Raw genomic sequence first — 20,653 nt, forward strand, 5'->3', positions numbered from 1 at the left:
GAACTTCTTTGTTGCTTCTCTTGACTTCTTTCTTCGATTTCTTCATCTTTTCAACCAATTTTATCTTCCAATTGATGATTGATACCATCAATTCTTATGCCCCTCATTCGGCATATCTTTTGAGTATTTGCGCTTTAGTCCTCCAACTTTCAATTGTCTTCATTTCAGTCCCTCTTCAATATTTTCTTCTTCCAGTTGTTTTGCTTTGTCATTGAGCTCATACTTGGCATGTCTTCCCTCTCGTTTTGCATTTAGCTCAACTTTTCAATATTTGCACCTTTGGTCCTCGAACTATCAAATTGTTGCGTTTTGGTCCTTCTTCGGCTCTTTTCTCCTGAATTCCACAATTTCCATTGAATTACCTACAATGCATAAATTTAACTGGATTAAGTCACAATTCAACCATTTTATCCATGTTTAAGTCATGTTTATGATCCAAATAAGTGTGTAAAAACACACTTATCACTTCACCCCATAAAACCTTAGGAACTCCTGAGCCTATCAACATGCACCTAACCTTATCTAACAAGGTTCTATTCATCTTCTCAACCACTCCATTCTGCTGAGGTGTATAAGGTACTGTTTTGTGCCTTTTAATGCCAGCACTTTTGCACAATTGATCAAATTCAGCATTGCAAAATTCAAGACTATTATCTGTCCTAAGGACCTTAGTTTTCTTCCCAATTTCATTTTCCACCAGAATCTTCCAAGTTCTAAATTTCTCAAAGGTTTCAGATTTATATTTCAACAATTAAACCCAAACCTTCCTAGAATAGTCATCAATCAAGGACAAGAAATATTTATTTCCTCCTTGAGTGATGGTGGATAAGGTCCCCATAAATCAGCATGTATATATTCAAGGATTGAGGTGGTTCTATGTTTTCCTGTGTTAAAATGCAGCCTAGCTACTTACCTAAAGTGCAGTTTTCACAAAAGGACACCTTAGATATAAAGTCTTCTCCAAAACACACATTTCTTATAAAGGATGTATAGGCCATTTTCACCTACATGGGCCAATCTCTTGTGCCATTTTAAAGTGGCATCAACTTCAACTCTTGAAGACTCGCCTATGTGATCAAACACTGTACTAGCTTTGATCACATAAACCTCATTTCTTTTAACACCTTTAAAAATAACAAGTGATCCTTTTATCGCCTTCAAAAAACCATCTCCTATTTTTCCTTGCAGCCCCATATCATCTAGATTTCCCATGGAAATCAGGTTCCTATTTAATTCAGGGACATACCTCATCCTTTCAAGAGTGTAAATGTATCCATTATCAAATTTCAAAGTGACATTCCCAACTCCCTCAACTCTGCAAGCTAAATTATTGCCCGTAACCACTTTTCCTCCATCAATTTTCCTAAAATTTTCTAAATATGCCTTCCTAGATGTCATATGGAAGTTACAACCAGAATCCAAGATCCATTCTTTTTTGACTCTCATCAACAATATTTGCAGAGTTAGATAAATTTTCAGTTACAGCATATACATCAACTATAGCAGAACCTTCAAATTCTACCACATTACCTTCATCAACACCCTTACCTTTCTGTTCATTTTTCTTCTCATAACAGTTTTTAATAAAATGACCAGATTTCCCACACCCATTAACACTTTTTAGTCCTAATTCTTGACTTGGACCTATCTCTACTTCTAAACTTTCTCCTATTGTTATTTCCTTGATTATTATGGCTTTCTTGAGTACCACTAGACCTACTTAAAGTCCTCCCCCTAGCAAACAAGTTTTCCTGGCTACTATTATCTCTCTCAGACTTAAGTTCAAGGTCCTTACTCAAAGATTCTATGACAATATCAGGTGTAAGAGTATCTCTAACATACTTAATGACGACTTTAACCTCTTTGTAGGCATCAGGTATAGCATTAAGTAGCACTACAACCTTATACTCATCAGAAACTTTCTCACATGTATTAATAATGTCTTGAACTAACTTATTAAAAATGTTTAAGCTGTCTTCTAAGTCTCTAGTACGATCTATCCTAAAGCTGAAAAATTTCTCTAACAGAAACAACTTATTAGGCAGAGACTTAGGTAGGTAAAGCTTCTCCAATTCATCCCATAGGGCCTTAGCAGTATTATGTTTGACTACTTTTCTTAAAACTTGATCAGACAAATGCAAAATAATGGAGGTATAAGCAAGTTCATCAGATTCTTCCTTTTGATCATCTGTCATGGTATCAAGAAATTCATCTGTTATTGCTTTAGAAACCTTTTGCTGAACTAAAACACCTCGCATTTTTTGTTGCCAAATGGGAAAATTCCCTTCTCCATCAAAAATACCAAGTTCAAAAGATGCTTTTGTCATGTTTTATTGTTGAAAAATAACACACAGTATTTTCAAGAAATAAGAAAAGGACAGATGATCAACTTTTGAAAAATCTGTTGAATTTGACCTTCGCAAAAAAATTATGTTTTAGATCACACAAAAAGCATACAATCAAATGAATGAGTCACAATTATTTTTAATCACAAATAATTTCAAAACAATAACAAGATCAGTACATAGTCTAGTGTAAACTCCACAAGAACCAAAAAATACAACAATGCAGGCAGAAACAAAATCTCAGTATTAAAAAACAATATCTGGAGAACCTAAGGTTGATTCCGTGAGAATCAAGTTCTTAGGTCAAGGCTCAATTTGAATCACTCAAACTTAAACGATCACAGACAGAGATCACAGACAAATATAACGAGATATCACTAATTAATGTAACAAGTTACAGTATACAACAATTAACCATATCAAAATAGAGATATAATGAACTATACACAGTGTTACGTGTGTGTGTGATCATGTAGGGATCAAGAAGTGCAAACTGAAGGGTGATTAAACGATTAACCACGAGCACCGATCAGGAATTAGTTATCGCAGCAAGGGGTGAGTGTTCTCCAGATCACCAAATCACGAACTGAGCCCTTACAGCTTCAAAGTTAGGGTTCCAGTTCAAGATCGAACCCGCATGACCTCCTATTTTAGGGTCCTTTTACAGATCGAGGCGAGAATTCACAAAACTTTCTCGTTTTCCACAGTCCAGTTTCGAATCAACTCAACAAACCACCATCAATCCAAGATCTAAAATTATACAACCAAAAATATAAAATAGCTTTACAAGAAAAACCTAAACCACAGCATCAAGATTTAGATCTTTCATAGGCTCAGACCATACGCCCCCATAAACTTCATAGATGCACCGAACTCAACCCCAAGCCCTCACAATCCCAAAGTACAAAGTCGCTTCAATGGAACACGAAATGGACAGATCACTTCTCACAACGGTTTACTCATACAAAGGAGACTCACACAAGGACACGATTATCACCAAGATAATCACCAGAAAATCTCACACGGAGAAGATGAAAGAGTCACAGAGATGAAAAACCCTTGAAGGTTCCAGAAGACACGAAGAAATCAGAGAACAGAAAATGACGATTCCATCCGTCAAGAAAGAGAAAAAGATATTATTTATACTAAAATCTAACAACCATTGATCAGTAGGTCTATCCAACGGTCCCAGAGCGACTAAGTATGGATTGAACTATTGGGCTCGGTTAAGTGGGTCATCTCATTCCATTTTGGGCCTTTTTCATCATCACAGCCTATGTTCGACTGGACCTTGGCATCACAGTCCAACAGTTCTCAATTTGGTCGATCCAACGGTCCCAAAGCAACTAAGTATGGATTGAACTATTGGGCTCAGTTAAGTGAGCCATCTCATTCCATTTTGGGCCTTTTTCATCATCACAGCCTATGTTGGACTGGACCTTGGCATCACAGCCCAACAGTTCTCAATTTCAGTTTTATGTACGCCAAAATATATAAATTATTTCTTTCTACTTCATTTAACAGTCATGAAAGAATTGTACGAGAAGAACATGAAGAGGAAGAGAAAACTGGAATAAAAGAGAAGCTATGATTGACGCAAAGAAGGATCCGTTCCGACTCTTTGAAACAATATCTGAAAATTTTACTTACTAAATAAATACGGGTTTTCTCAATAAACATAATAGATCTATTTACATTATATTTCCGTTCTTGTTAATTACATATATACAAATAATTTTTCAATGAATTTGTGACTAGTGTTTTTATATTTTTTTTTTTTTTGAAGCGAAATTTAATGATTAATGTGAAGTAAATTTTGACTTTTGAATTTTTTTGATTAAAATGAGAATTTGGAACCGATTGATAGATTCAATCGAAATGGATTGTGTAGAACACGTTGACGTGTTGCTCTTAATTCAATTATCCTCTCGTCGTATGATTTATGCTTTTAATATTGGATTAAAACAATGATGAATCATATACGATGTATAGTACACCTAAATATTGTTAACCCCCCCGCCCCCCCAATTTTTTCATTTTTAGATTTTACTGGATTAGGACTATAATTGTAATTTGTTGTGGTGTACATACTGAAAACAAGTATTAATTGTAGCGTAACTATAATATGGCTTAGTGTCTAAAAATTGTGGGGGTAACATCGTATACCCTAAAATGAAATCCCATTTTTCCAACTATACACCCAACTTGTTTCCCAATAGCCTCATTAAAAGTCTGATAATGTGATTTGGAAGAACAACAAAGGCAAATCAATCGAAGGAGAAGCGTGGAAAAAGGCGAGGGCAGTGCTACGTGTACATAACCGTTTACACACGGCCTTACACTCCCCTCACGTGGAGGAGGGCCCTCCACGTGAGAGGGGTGTAGGACTGTGTATTCAAGATAGGAACCAATACAATGAATCCACAACCCAACATTCATGGAATTAACACATTACTGTTTCTGGTATAAATTTTTGTGATAAGATTTCCAGCATTCCAACTCACCTTCAAAAGATAAGGTAAAATATTAGATTTGTATAAAGGTTAAATATAATTTGCTCAACACTCGACACAATTGCTAAAAAGTATGTACAGACGAGAGAAGCTACGAAAAAAACTTGATAGTCAGGTCACTTAGAACTGGTACTAAAACCAGATACCTAATCTCAGGACAAACGAGCCTCACATAAAAAAGATACAGGAGAGAAGAAATACATAAAAGTGCAGTCGATTGAAATTGTTCGAACGTGCTTCAATACTAACAGCAGCACAAGCAGCAAGTCCTGAAGCCAACCAACTGATATGCAGCCATGGCGCAAACACGAGACTCAAAGGCATCAACATCTCCAAGAATCTCTTTAGCCGATAGAAATGAGTCAAGCAATTCAGGCTAATAATAGCACAGAAGTGGTTTATCCGCATGTATCACCAACACTAGTAATCAGCCAAAGAACTTGTCTTGAGCAAGCCAGGGAATGAATTATTTAAAGTGCCATCAGCATCAAGACTGGCTGACATAGAGTACAGGAACGAGCCCTGCCATTTTCCCATCCCTCCCAGGGCGTTTCTTCTTAACCTGCAACAGGCAACATATTAGTGGAACATAAGCGGATGCAGTCTTGAAATGAACCCACCTTCTAAAGCAGATAGACACTTGAGTTTACAAGGTGAATATTTGGGTCAGAAAGTGCAAACAATTATTCACTATTATACTAGAAAAGTCAGATGTTGAGATTATAAGTACTGATAGCTAGTCTTTTCCAGCTTTATAGCATGATTCCGCATAAATTTATAAAATTGCCATACTAAGTTGCATCCAGAAACTATGACTTCTGCAAGCTGTACATGTTTGCGTGACTTTGCAATAATTAGTTGCTAAAATATTCAATTTAATTAACAAAACTACCAGTATACAATTCTGATGGTTTATCAAGAAAGGGCATCAACAGGCAGAATAGAATCTCACGCAACATAAGGCAAAACAATAATCATGGAAATTTAGCAAGCCCCACTGGTAAAGATACCACAATATCACATCTTTGGGGTATTCAACAGAAGTCATTCTTGTTGAGCTATCCATAACACAAGTATCAGCTTCTTGACCTTTAGTGAGAACAGCCTCAATGGTAATTTTAAAAGAAACAACTAGTTGACAAATACTTACAGATAATGATCAGTAATAAGCAGTTATATATATTGTAGTGTTTGATATGTACAGTTAGTTAAGACATTCATTCTATTACATTTCAAAATATAAGTGCCTCTTTTGCTCATATGCCTGGAGCTAATATTTTCTTATTTTCATTTAGTATATTTTCAGTTTATCTAATTTACATAATTTATGCCAGATGAATTGTGTGCAATATTTCTTTATTTTATTGAATTTTCGGGACTACAATTCACTTCAAACCTATTTTCTCGGAGTACTCTATGAATCTAATAGCAGACAATCCTAACCACTTTCTTTACCTTGCATTGTAGTCAATACAAAAGAATCTAGACATTGTGATTGCATCAATCAAATATCATTTCCTTCAGCAAGCAGAAGTCAAGATATACGAGGATTGCAATTGTTTAGCTTTATATGATTAATAAGAAATAGCCAACGACGGAGGAAACACACTCTATCCCATTAATATGTTGAAGTTGTCAGATAAATATTCCAGTTTGTGCTATACTTACATAAAACCATCCATCTACTTCATATTCAATTTCAACTTCTTCTCCAGCTGTGAGATTTAGCTGCAAACAACAAAGAGAATTATATCAATATATTAAACTAAAAAAAATAAATAAATAAATAAGCAAATAAATCCTCCAAGAAGGTAGAGAGGAAAAAACAGAATTCCAGATTTGGTTAGTTTTTATAGATTTCTAAATAAACTATTAAATTAGCATAAGATAATAACTAGTAGGTAGTTGATCTTGAATGTGTACCTCATCATCACCACCAGCAGTAAAGTCATAAAGTGCACTCCCCGATTTGGAATTTCCCGAAGATGTTCGTTCTTCATCATGAGAACTAAAACTATGTGAACCCGAGCCAGCTAACGGATTTTCAAATGACTCGTATCTTTGATGAATGGGCGAAGAGTATGGAGGAGGTTCTTCTCTTATCTGCAAACAACGAAAAATAAGAATTGATTTTCTTTTCACCGTTAAACTCTGATGGAACAAAAAAAAAAAATGGAGGTTCCCAGTATCAACCGGGGATCCAGGACCCTCATATGCTCTATATCTGCTTCCACCTGTTCTTTCCTGCATGAGCAACTAAAATGTGTCAAAATCTCATCTGAACCTATTCATCCACAATTTTGCACAAGGGCAGAATTCTATCCATTGTAGCATAAATGTAGCATATGAAGCTACTGGTCAATGGCATTAGCATTTCAGACAAGAATCAGAATTTGAAAATAAAAGGTACATGAGTATATGAACATGAACAAGTCATATGTGAGATGGGAGAGTAATCAAGTTAATGGTGAATTCGTGTCAAATTATCTTGCTACCAAGTTTAATAGTCAAAGGCATTAATTTTATTGATGCCTAGCTTAAACGTGATATATTGACAATTTAGGTGAAACAATTGAAATTGAACATAGTCCAACAATTCAGATTCTTATTGTCTTCTTTTCACCTCGTACTGTTCACTCAACTAGGGAAATAAGTTAGGCCCCGTTTGTTTCCCATTTTTGGAAGAATGAGAATAAAAAATATAGTTATTATGAGCCCCACACAAGAGATAAAAATTCAAATTTGGTGGCTTAATGTGATAGATAACGGTCATATTTTTCATTTTAATAAAGAAAGAATGGGAAACAAACAGGGGCTTAATAGTGAATTCATGTCTCATTATCTTGCTACCAAGAAAACTTCAGAAGAAAATTTAAAACTTGGCTGCATTTTTAATTATTCTTTTGCTCAGATTTCTAGAGAAGATGACAGATTGTCCGTGGCAGATGACTCGGCTTCTTGGGGCCATTCTGCACAATCATCCAGAACTTTTATCTCCTATGAACTCCATGAAAAAGAGTTGGTCATGGAAATCATTAAGGATATAATTTGAAGACTTGCCACCATAATCTTGTAGGTTTACATTTACAACAATATTTTGAGAGTTTAGGTTTTATTTTGTTGGTTAGTTTCCCACCTAAAGTGGGCTTCTTTAAAACCCTATACAAGTAGGGTTTATGCATCGTATGAGACTAACTCTTGAGGAATTGAATAAACAATATTTCTCTCTCCAATTCTCCTCTCTCTTCTCCTTGTCCTCTCCCTTTCTCCTGGACATTTCTTCTATCACTCTCCCCCTTCTCTCTATTCTCTTTAATCCTATACTTTTAGTGATCAATTTGGTTGCTACAACAACATATTAAGTTTTGAGAGGATTTTGAAGATATGAAATTATTAGACAAGTTTATAATATACAATAATTTCCAACAGATACCATATATGTTCATGAGCTCACTGCTCATTGACTTAAAAATAAATAGAGTTGAAGAGTACAAAAATTGGCCCTTGGACACATAATTCTGTAATTAAAGTATGTTAAGAACAAACATAGATATTTGTAATATAGCACCTGGGATTGTTTATTATTCATTTTTTGCACTTGCTGTATTATATGCCAAAATTCTCCATCTTTGGTTCAAATAAATTTTTAAATGGGGGAAGCAGTTGGGGGGGAAAAATGTTGCATTCATGGTGTTTAATTTTTTTTTTTTTTTATAACCATGGGTGTTCGGGCCAGATCACGCGTACCTCGACTAATTCCACGGAGCTCTGAAGTTTATAGTTGAGTACTCACCTCAGTGGCTCTGAGGGGAACATTCATAGTGTTTATAGAAAGCATATCTCAATTGAGTAGAGGTTTTATTAACTCCTCACCAAAGATTAATTCTTCTTGATGAGAAAACACTTAGAAAATCAATGATTATCATAATGAACTTAATATAACTAGTTGATGACGACTATGAGCTGCGAAGCGTAATTTAGAAACAATAGAAATGGAGGAAAAAGAAAATAGAAGATCCTTCCACCTACCTATTTAGTTTCTGTCAATTTGCAGTAACATGACAGTTAATTCTTCAACAAGTTTAGGTCTCCATACGATGACTTTTCCATTTGAGCCTATTTTATAGTTGAACCAGAAAGGAGAAACAAAAAAGGCAGGGGTTTAAGAATATATTACTAATTATTTTCCAGCATTTTTTTGTGGGTGAGAGAGAAGATAAATAGAAAAGCCTTAAATGTACGGTTATGTGTAGTGAAATTGAAGGTACATTAAGGGATCTTATGTTCAACGGAGCTAGAAAACTAATTCATTTCTTAGTCGAGAAATCACTAGGGCATTAGGAGATTTAGACGACGTAGAATTTAAAATGGACAACTGGCTGTTTGAATTCATATTACAAGGCAACTAGAAGTGGGCGCTCAGGAAATATTCCTCAGTTATAACTCTGAATGGAAATGCTCTCAAAATGGTGCCTTCTTTTTTTAAAAGCAAGTCACAGTGCCATTCTGAAGGAGGTAATCAAATAAACCAGAAGCCTTCTAAAGTAGTGTTTATCTAAGGAGGCAAAACACCAGGAAAGTATTAATTAAACATGAATGTAGAGAAAATAATCTATCAGCAACAGCATATTGAGAAGTGCCAACTAAGCATACTGCACAATTTTAAAACCAACAAAGATTAAAAGGAAATTATCACCATGAGACGATACCTCCTTATCACCCCCCTTTGTCCCAAATATGCCTTTCTTTCTTTTCTGTGGTTCACCAACCTGGCAATCAAAATGAGTAATTACTCTTAGGAAATCAAAGCTTTGATTTGAGCTTACATGATAACTATTCGAGGAAATGATTGATTAATACATTTACTAATGTTAGAAATGATAACAAAAACAACGGCAGCACCTGCAAAAATTATTAGTTACCGAAAGTATGCAATTTAAAATTATTAAAAAACGATTAACCAGATTATCTGATAAAAGCTATTTAGCAGAGAAATTACAAGACACAACAGACCTAGGTTTCATGCACTTTAACTTAATATCCTCCTATGGAATGTATATTGACTGAAGATCAACATTCAATTTAGGGCGAATTGTAGCCACGATCCCAAACCTATCGTTTTCTCGCAGACTTTACACAAAACTTTCATTTGTGCCAACCCCAATCCCAAATCTTTAATTCTGTTGCAGAACCAGGACAATTTTACATTTCCGTCCAATTGACCATTAGTTGACCAAAAAATAAAAAAATTGACATATTTTGACTAATTTTGACCAAATTTAAAAGGTTAACATGGTAAATTTATATTTTCCAAAATAATAACAATTAAAATTATTAAATTAAAAAAAGAAAAGAAAAATGAAAAATTGCCCACTCCCACCCCAAGTCCTTCATCTTCTACAACCCTCCCACCCGCAGCCCCAACCCCCAAATCAAAACCAGAAAATTGCAGTTAGAATGAATTCTAATTATAGTAGCTGTTAGCCTCTCCAAGAATCTCCTTGAGCTTGAGATATAGTGAGAAGAAATTGCCACCGAGGAATCAATAAGATTGTGCATAAAATCTTGAGCGTAAACAGGATCAATATGAGCGTAGCCAAGATTGGAGAAGGTTCGACGGTGCTTTTTCTCCATGGTTTTCTGGGGCTATGGTACTCTTGGAGCCACCGGATGCTTTATCTATCCTCCAAAGGCTACCAAACAATTGCCCCTGACCTCCGCAGCTATGGCGACACCAATGCACAGCATTCCTTCGCTAGCTACTCCGCCAACGTCCAGTTTCAACATCCATATATTGTCTAGAACTCAAGGGAATGCAGAAATGGAAATGACAGGCAAGAGAATGACATGCAGTTGCTGCAGACTGCAACTAGAGGTTCCCCCCAAACACATATACATTTCAATGTGCAATATGTTTATATGTAATTCAGATTCAACCTAACAATCCTCTAGGCTAAGCTCATGATTCAATACAACACACAGCTAGCAGGATGAAGGATTTTCTCTATACTGTATCTGGTTTTCTGGATTTGATTTGGGGTTGGGTATGGGAGTGTTTCTGAAGATGAAGGGACCTTGGGGGTGGGCAACTTTTCATTTTTATATTTTTTTTATTTAAGAATTTAATTGTTATTAATTGGAAAAATATAAATTTACCACTATAAACTTTAACTTTGGTCAAAATTGGTCAATTTTGTATTTATTTATTTTTTTTAGTCTACTAACGGAAAAGTCAATTTGTCCTTGTATTGCAACTAAATTAAAGGCTTGAGACTGTGGGTGGCACAAATAAAAGGTTTGGGAAAAGTCTACAAAAAAAGAAAAGGTTTGGGACCGTGGCTGCAATTCTCCCCTGAATTTACTTGGGACAATTTTAATGATTAATGAAAGGGATGGAACTAAGAGCTCATTCGGGTTTCATTGTAATCTTCTTACAATTTGAAGTCAAAGTCAAACATTAATATTAATCACCATTAACAACTACCCACTTAGCCCCTGTTTGATATGCGCTATTTGGAATAAACAACGTTTTCATTGTGAATTTTTTGTGAATGTGTAGTTAAAAATTGGAAAAAGTTTTGGATTTACGTCTAAATATTTTATTATGTAAATGTGGTTGAAAATGAATTTCTAGAATAAAGAGTTCTGAAATAATGGTAATCAATAGGGGCTTATTATTCACATATTACGGTACTTTTCTTTATAATATTATTATAATGAAACCCAAACAAGCACTAAATTGCGGAGAGACATGGAGACAGGGAAATATGAAATAATATACACTATGATTCTCTTACAAATTGATTTTCCAACCATCGTGATTAATCAAACAGAAAACAAATCCAATAGAAAAAATCCATTCAAATTAAAAACTAACAAATGATATTATAATGTCCTTCTGAACAAACGCAAATTTAAGCTAACCTCTAAAGATGACTTTAGCCGTGTGGGCACATGTTTAATATCTCAGCATACTCTCGGATGGTTGAAACAGAGCAAGATATTATATTTATCTATACCCAATGATCACCAAATAACAAATGCAGAAAAAAAATTGGGTTCAAGAGTTTTAAATGCATTGCTTCCATAATTTATTAATATGGCCTGCATAGATTGAAAAAGGAAATTTGCTAAAACCCACCTTCTCCAGGATGCTGAACACAATTTCATACAGCCTAAGCAGTAATTCTGAGTTGCTAGAAGGTGCATAAGTGAGAGCCTTTAATGCTTGTATTCTCCTTGCATGAACTTCAAAAGAAGAGAGAGAGAGAGAGAAGAAATTATTGATTTAAAGTTTTTGCAAGAAGGCACATTTGAAGTCCAAAATATTAAAGATAAGGAAGGTAATTTCCTTGAAATCATAAAATCTAAAACTGTATTCCATTTAATCATATTCTCTACAGAACAGAAAAGAATTACAGAACACATAGGTCTAATGTTTCTCATGCAAATGTGTTCCCTCATGCAGAAGAATATTGAACCTTCCAAGTATACATGGCCAGTAATAACATTAATTTTGACCGTATTACAATGTAACTCTCCTTACAGTTGTTGCAAGGAAATCTTGATAGTTCATTTTTTCTGCACCCAAACAGCAACAAACTTGAACTTGTTAGATGGGTCTTGCTGATCAGCCTCAAATGTCAATGTTACAAATGCCATTCTTTCCATGACACAACTGATGGTGTTCACAGTATCATTCTATTACAAGTCTGTTGCTTGAAAATTGAGAGTTCATTTCAGTGTTTGCAGAAGGAAGTTGAAAGGAAAATAATTTACAGATCAGTCAGAGATGACAGCAAATATTGGAGAAGTGGTGCAGATCAGGAGTATGATGGCATCAAAATGCTTACGAGAGGGAGACAACAGTGACTGGCAGAGTGAAATGGCAATGGCAATCCTCATGAGGTAAAATGTAAATGCATGGAAATAAGACATTAACACCAAAGCGTGAAAGCCAGAGGCACAGTCAACACATAGAATGGCACAATCAACTGCTTTCTTCATTCTATAAATCCCTCGAATTTAGGTTGAAGGGAAAACTTTGTCAAAGTACAAGGTAATATTCCAGAACTTAAAATATCAAGTCAAGTGAAACTATGATATTGGATATGAAACAGGCTCAGAAATATGAAAAAGGCAAGCAACTCTTCATGTGAAAATGAGTTATACAACTGTAAAAACATAAAAGAATTTAGTTCGCACAATTTCCATCCTCTGTGTTGAAAGCAACTTATTCTTGTGTTAATCAAAAAAATAAAAATTAAATCTGATATAACAAAAGAAGATGATAATGCCTTGTCAAACAAGTGAAAGGACTTAAATCACTTACATTCAGCTTCTTCATTTAAAGCCTCTGAAGTTAACCGCTCTACTATTCTAGGAACTACATCAGCTGTGGTCACCCCTCCAACAGCATCGATATCAGCCAAAGCATCCCAATTTGGAGTAGGTATCCCACCACCTGGGCTTAAACCTTGTGAACCAGTGTCTGATAGGATTCTGGCTAAGTAATAATAAACATAACGTAGTACAGTCCTATCCTCACACTGCTGGTCAAGCTAGAGAATGAAAAAGGAAAAAGAAGAAATAAGTTGACATTTAATTTTAAAAAAACTTTTACTAGTAATACAGTAACATGAGATGTGGGGACAAAATTAACAAAAATCAGAACTTAATCAGATCATTAGTTGAGTTGTAAAGCATTAAAGTAATCATAGACTTTCATATAAAAAAGTAAATATATAATGCCCCCGTTTGAGCCATATTATTGTAAAAATGAGAATAAAAAATATAGCCATTATGGACTCCACACAAAAGATAAAAAGTCAAATATGGTGGCTTGATGTGATAGATAACGTTCGTATTTTTCATTTTAATGAGGAAATAATGGGGCTCAAGGGCCTATGTATCAAAGTTACTCATCAGATTTATATAGAAAAACAAAAGCTGCGAGGCATTTAGAATTTTCTGTAAAATATCCTTCCAGCTAAAACATTTCAGAAGCAAAATGCAATTCAACTAGCAGTCAAATGTACAAGCATAGGTGCCAAGGTGACCCCCAGAAGCCAAGGCAGAGTGCCATTACCAGGCAACTGCTGCCTAGTGTGTGACACTTCCTCCGGTTTTTTCACCATACGCCATATTCCTATGATATTATAGAATAAAAACGGTTGTAAAAACTTAGGCATACATACATTTGTGAAATTATTGGTGTTATGTACATATGAAAAGAAAGAAATTTATGAAGGTAAGAGCATAATAGTGGCATCAAATTAAGATATAGGAGGGCGTTAAAATGTCCAAGAAGCTTCTAAGTTTTTCATGTTCTATTTCTTCAGTATTTACAATTTTCATACAAAAATGACTCTTGGTGGTCTGGGCAAACGGATTAGGCCCATCCCAGTTTGCCAATTATGGGTTCACCTTCATTCTCAAGTATATTTCTCTGACACAATCTCATTAGAGAAAGTTCGAATGGTGAGGGATAGACTAAATGACTAAATCTAGCATGAAAAATAGTGGTTGGCAGGGATCTAGTTACATTTGATCATCCAATATATCTAGCAATAAACAAACAAAATGGGGAAAAGAACTCGTGTTGCCAGTCCCAAATTTATTAGCAACAAGGATTAAATTGTTGTAGTCGATTTCTCACCCAAACAATGAAACAATAATTTGTGAAGAAAAGTCATTCAACATCTATAATATATAAAAAGTGTGGATACGTGAGAAACATTCAATTTCCCACTTTATACCCTTATTTAACAAAATACAAATGAAACGTTCGTTTTAAAACATTTTGTGCTTATGAAACATTTGGATTTTTTATTTTATTTTTTTTGTAAATTCTTATTTTAACGGCGTTTTAATTTGATGTTTTACTCCTAAAAATTAAGAGTTAGTATCTGCCTTTCCTAACAAGTAACCTCCAACACCATCTCACTCTGTAGTAGAATTTTTAACTTGAGACTTGAGAGGATCGAAGGATCATCAATGATTGTTTAGAACAAACAAAAGCTGGTGAAGCAGTTAGTACTACCATCAGTTGACCCAAAAAATTTTTAAAAAATAAAAAAAAAATTTAAATGACAAATAACGAACCAATTTTATGAAGTAAAAAGTAATAGTAATTTTTTTTAATAGGTAATCAGATAATTTTATTAATCAAAATATAATAAAGAAGAAGTGTATTATCAATTTAAACAACATGAAATTAGGCAATCATGCATCCACCTTATTGATTTCTTTTACTTAATCATTTGCTCTATGTACCTAGTCATTTTTATACTTTATTTATTTTTATTTTTTTTCTCTTTTGAAGTTAGGTTTCTGCTTAAATTGTAATGCAAAATTTCATAAATATTCATGGAAATGTTAAATGATTTCTTGAATTTGATAGATTTATTGTATAGTTGTTGTTAGTATAATGTGTCATTGGAGGGACTAGAGCAAGAGCCTTGAGAATGCAGAACTGATTATGTAAAAAAAAAATTAATTAATAATCAAATATTTTATTAATCAAAAGGTAATACAAAGGAAGTATATTATACACTTAAACAATAAATAAACGTTATGAAATTGAGCAGCCCATCTATGTGACTAGAAACTGCAGCATTAAACCAATTATACAATGTCAAATAAAATAATTCTCTAAACTGCACTATACTCTTTATCTGATCATCAAAACAGCAAATGCTTCTTTCTCTCAACACGCACCAAACAATGCAGCCTGGAATAAAGTCTCAAACAAGTTTACTGTCCTTATCACGAAACTTTCTCCTTCATGCCTTCAACATATCCTCCATACGCCTTGGTATCATCCAATCCACATGCTGAGAAGCCAGAATATCATTTCATAGCAAACAACCACCATCACAATGAAGAAACAAATGTCAATCGTCTCCCCATCCTTTCTGCACATATGACACCAATCTGTAATATAAAACCCCCTCAATCGAAGATTATCCGCCGTTAACACTTGTCCCTTCACCACCGTTCATAGTAAAAACACGACCCTTGGAGGCAATTTACACATCCAAACCATCTTCCATGAGAATGAATTCTCTGCAAATCCCAATAAGGATCTAAAATAAGTGCTAACTGAGAAAATGTCATCCCTTGTCAGCGTCCACCTGATGTGGTCACTCTCTCCTACCCTGATATGCACTCCATACAAAGAGGTCAATAGCTGCACATAATCATCCACCTCCTAATCTTGTAATCCCCTCCCAAAACAATGTTCCAACTGATGCTCCCGTTATGTGTATCTAATACATCATTCACCATAGCAGATGGCATCACGGCAATACGATACCAAGAAGGAAATCTCTCCCTTAGCAGTTGATATCTACACCAACAATTATCCCAAAAACTAATAGTATTGCCATTCGCCACACCAAAGGTCACTCTATCCCGAAAGTCACTCCACCCTCGTCGGATATACCGCCACAAACTCACCCCATAGGTAGCACGACCCTCAACTGAACACCATCCACCCTCCATAATACCATATTTCTCTCCAGAAGCTCTCCCTCTCGATCCCAAATCGCCATAACCACTTACCCAACAAGGCCTTATTAAACAACACAAGGCTCCTCAATCCGAGCCCCCCAATCCTTATGGGAGAACAAACTGCACTCCAATTGACCAAATGAAATTTCCTCTCCTCTCGTAACCCTCCCCAAAGAAACTTCCTTTGGATCCTCTCTAGTCTCTTAGCCACTGTAACAGGAATGAGAAACAATCACAAGAAATAAGTAGGGAGATTAGAGAGAGTAGACTTGATAAGAATAAGACGACCTCCCTTTGAGAGGTACATACGCTTCCAACCCGCTAATCTCCTCTCCACCCTTTTCACAATACTGTCCCAGATGTGTACACTTTTGAACCTTGCTCCTAAAGGGAGCCCAAGATATGTTATAGGCAATTGCGCAACCTTACAGCCCAATGTAGTAGCCAACCCCTCCACGTTATCGACCTCTCCAATAGTGATAGCCTCAGATTTCCCCAAGTTTATCTTCATTCCAGATACGGCTTCGAAGCACAGAAGCAAATGACGCAAGTTCCTGAAGTGCTCAACAGCTGCATCATAGAAGATCAGAGTATCATCTGCAAATAACAAATCAGATATATGCAATTGACCAATCCTAAAGTCATTTAACAAACTCTCCCCCACAGCCTTCTCAAGCATTTTACTGAATGCCTCCAACATCCGAGGAATTCGTTTTTTACTTTGGCTGTTTGATACGAAAGTGGAAATGGAATTCGAATTTCAAGATACAAACACTTAAAGCATGTTTTTGGCCAATTCCATAGAAAATGCATTCCTATGATTTTGGTAATTTTTTCTTTCCCAACTTACAAGGGATTTGTTTGTCTTTTCCACCTTTGCAATCAAATGGACCTTTAGAAGAAAATTGAACTAGACTCTATTGAGATTTTGTGATATATTAGTTCGTTTTGTCATATGAGTTTCATTGTTTATCATATCTATGCTGATCTTTAAATATTCTTATCAACCCATGTTCAAGTGGTTCTTTATTATATTACTGCAAATCTATATATCATACAAATGTTGCCCTCTTCATGGACTCTATATAAAGTTTAGAAATTTTATAAATCTCAAATAAATTTAGAAATAATACATAAATCTCAGCTTTAGTTTTTACAATAATGTTTAAAATTTCCAATTTAATTTCAGATATTCTGTCATTTTCAGATCTGGAAATTTGTTCCAATTCGATATATGTGAAGGTACAATTTTTTATTTCATCTTTTCTGATTTATGTTAATAGTTTGTGTTGCCTCTTGGTTAATCTAGAAGATAATTAAGTAGTGATGGTCCACATCACACTATGCTCATTTTTATTTGATAACTACAAATAACTACAAAAATGTTCAGAGCCACAATCAACAATTGTCGTCGGACAGTATGCATGTATTCCTCTCATTAATGGTTCTATTTGCATGATGTGCTGACATTTAATTTTGAAAATAGAAACTAAAGCATTGTTTGATAATGTGGGCTTCGTGACATCTTCAGTTGTGCAATTGAATTTTTCAAATCACACATATATTTACATACAGTATTGTTGTAGGGACACATTGTAAGTTGAAAATGTCGAATGTTACTTCTGAAAATAATGAGAGTGTATATATCAATAAGGGGAAAGTCAAAGCTGATTTCAATATTAAGTTTTACAACTGTTAGAAAATCCAAATCCTTATCATGCAACCAGAAAATGTCAACTATTACCTTTTTCTTGACGTCTAACCATTTCTAAATGGTAATTTTCCCTCTAACAGGTTGAGATAAACCATTTTTCCAGTCCTAATAGAATATGCAATTATGATGCTTATGGCATATATGTTAACCAATAACAAGAAGAAAACCAACAAGAGGTTGCGGATTCATCTCTTTATATAACAATCCTAAAATCTGGGCACAAAAAACCATCATGGTGAAATGCAGCCAAGCTTTTACTTGTTCTCAAATTTCATTGTAAAGGATCCCACGCGTATTGAAGTTCTACTATGTACTAATGTACGGACTCCTTAATCTGGGGGGCTGAGTGTGAGAATATGAGAGGATTAGGAAATGAAGTATCGTATTCTGGCTTAATTGTTTAAGATATAACAATAAACATGGATTAAAAGGGATAATAATTTCACATAGATTGACCCCCCCAAAGATTCCATAATCCAAATGAGCAAAAAGTTCCAACACTAGCAGGTTGAAAATGTAACAAATTTTACACAGAAAATAGAGTATACTAGTGCCCAGAAAAGGAGGGAGAAAAAAGAATGATCAGTTCTAAAGGTATCAAAAAATATATCAGCATATTGATTAAACTCTAATTATGCAGCCAAACGTTCATCAGAAATATCTCAAGTATAGCAAGAAATGTCCCGCATATCACATCCATTACGTTGTGAGAATTTTTCTCAAATCTCATATAATTCCTGATTAACTATTTTAACATCAAATTACTTAATAAACTGAAATTTGACTGCAAAGCAGCAGGTAACAGCTTGAGTTCATTGACTGGTATTTGTAACATCAAAGCACCCATTTCACACAATTCAGAATGTTACGTGTATTACTAAAGCTATGTATGTTAGCTCTATTAGCAGCAATTAATAACAAAAGATGACTTGGCACATACCATGAGAAGTGATGGAGCCAAAGATGGGTCAACAGAATTGTAAACAGCAAGCTTTGGAAATACATGATGCACCAATTGCCTTTGGGAACTTTTCTGCAGACACGCCCAGTAAAGAGGAAATACTCTAAAAAATTAATTTAAAAGGCAAAGCAACTGTGTAGAACGAGAAAATGACAAATAAAAGTACCTGATCTGAAGTGGCTGCTAGCTCGTGTATACTCCTAGCAAGTTGGGCATAAGATACCGGCTACAAAATATATTTAAAAAGTAAAAATCTAGACCAAATAGAGGTATCTGCATTGGCAAAATGCAGCAACACCCTTTGTGATCCTGTACATATATATTCACAACCAAAAGAGGTAAAAGGAAAGGAGGACTAGTAGAATGCTAGAAGACAACATAAAGCAATAAATATTTAAAAAGAAAGTGTAACTAGGTTTTAGAATTGCATAAGCTCAAAATGTCGGGAATTTAGTCCAACAATATGATAGTGAAAAAATTATCATTGAACTACCAAAGATATCTCATGCCAGCTGAAATAAAGATAAAAATTCGTGAAGGTGCAAATTCATTGAAATTAGGTAATAGTACAAAGACCAACTAAGACGCGATTAGGCGTCTCCGGAAAATTAAAAACGAGAACCTTTTTCTTTTGCTTTTGGGGCATGATGTTGGTGCGGACCGGGTTGAAAGCGGCCTTAGCGGCAGAGATAGTATCGCTCTGGATCTGCATAAGAGTCCCCTTCTTCGACTTCCGATCAACCACCACCGGCACGGGAGCACCCACAGAGGCATTCTTCGGTGACTCGGGCGGAGGCGCCGCCGTCGACGAGGATGAAGAGGGCTTTGCCGACGAAGGGTCTGACGATATCAGATCCATCAGCGTCATCCCCGTGGAATCCTAAAAATATGAAATCATCAAAATTTCCATCAAAAAACATAAAATAAATTAATGAATAATAGAAATGAAAATGGAGAGATCAGATGTAACCACCGCCATGGTGAAATGATTTTGAGAAATGAGAAAGTGAATAGTTGAAGTGATCTGTTTTTTTCTTCTAGTTATGAGAGGGAAGAATTCTATCAGGCTCAAGCATGGAATTTGGATCCAAAAACTTCATTATTTTCGTTAAAATACATCAATGAACATTTCAACTAATTTAATGAACATTCCTTATTAAAATAATATTATAAACAAATACAAAATTTTTCTTTATTTTTAACAATACATTTTACATCAATATATTATTCAAAAATATATTTTTTTGACAATAATGGAGCTTGATCAAGGGCTAAATCTTGGATAATTCAATTGCCTATAATCTATTTGTATAAAAATTATCAATTAAATGTAATTGATTGATTTAATTTTTAACTTAAAAAATATCATACTTGTCCTTTTTAGTGAATGATAGATGAGAGAGTAAATTTTCTGAAAAATAAAATTCTACTCTCCTAAAGAAAATATTTTCATTGATTTTGAGGAAAATATGGTCACTCGATCAAAAGTAGAAAATATTTTTCATGAAGAAAAATGACAATCAAACAGCATAAAAGTAGAAATTTGGATAAAAAATATATTTTTCATGAAAAATATTGATAATCAAACGCACCCATATAATTCCTG

The 20,653-nt window shown here is 34.7% G+C and overlaps 1 protein-coding gene across 1 annotated transcript; it reads right to left on the bottom strand.

Annotated features, from left to right (window-relative positions):
* Positions 1-4,858: 4,858 nt before the first annotated feature.
* On the bottom strand, positions 4,859-20,079 carry LOC111366331. Its single transcript, XM_022987075.1, has 11 exons — positions 20,021-20,079; positions 19,670-19,927; positions 19,214-19,273; positions 19,027-19,119; positions 13,191-13,419; positions 12,000-12,106; positions 9,568-9,627; positions 7,052-7,102; positions 6,782-6,961; positions 6,527-6,586; positions 4,859-5,420 (listed from the first exon to the last, which is right to left on the bottom strand). Exons 1-11 carry the CDS (start codon positions 20,024-20,026, stop codon positions 5,346-5,348), a joined length of 1,179 nt encoding a protein of 392 aa, XP_022842843.1. The 5' UTR covers positions 20,027-20,079; the 3' UTR covers positions 4,859-5,345.
* Positions 20,080-20,653: the final 574 nt, after the last annotated feature.

This window comes from Olea europaea, chromosome 17 (assembly GCF_002742605.1).
Source record: "Olea europaea var. sylvestris chromosome 17, O_europaea_v1, whole genome shotgun sequence".
In the NCBI taxonomy this organism is placed as follows: Eukaryota; Viridiplantae; Streptophyta; class Magnoliopsida; order Lamiales; family Oleaceae; genus Olea; species Olea europaea.

Coding starts and splice junctions, on each gene's coding strand:
- LOC111366331 (XM_022987075.1), bottom strand. Junction 12,107..13,190: donor TTTAAATGAAGAAGCTGAAT/GTAAGTGATTTA, acceptor CTTCTTTTGAAG/TTCATGCAAGGAGAATACAA. Junction 6,587..6,781: donor CTGCTGGTGGTGATGATGAG/GTACACATTCAA, acceptor TGTTGTTTGCAG/CTAAATCTCACAGCTGGAGA.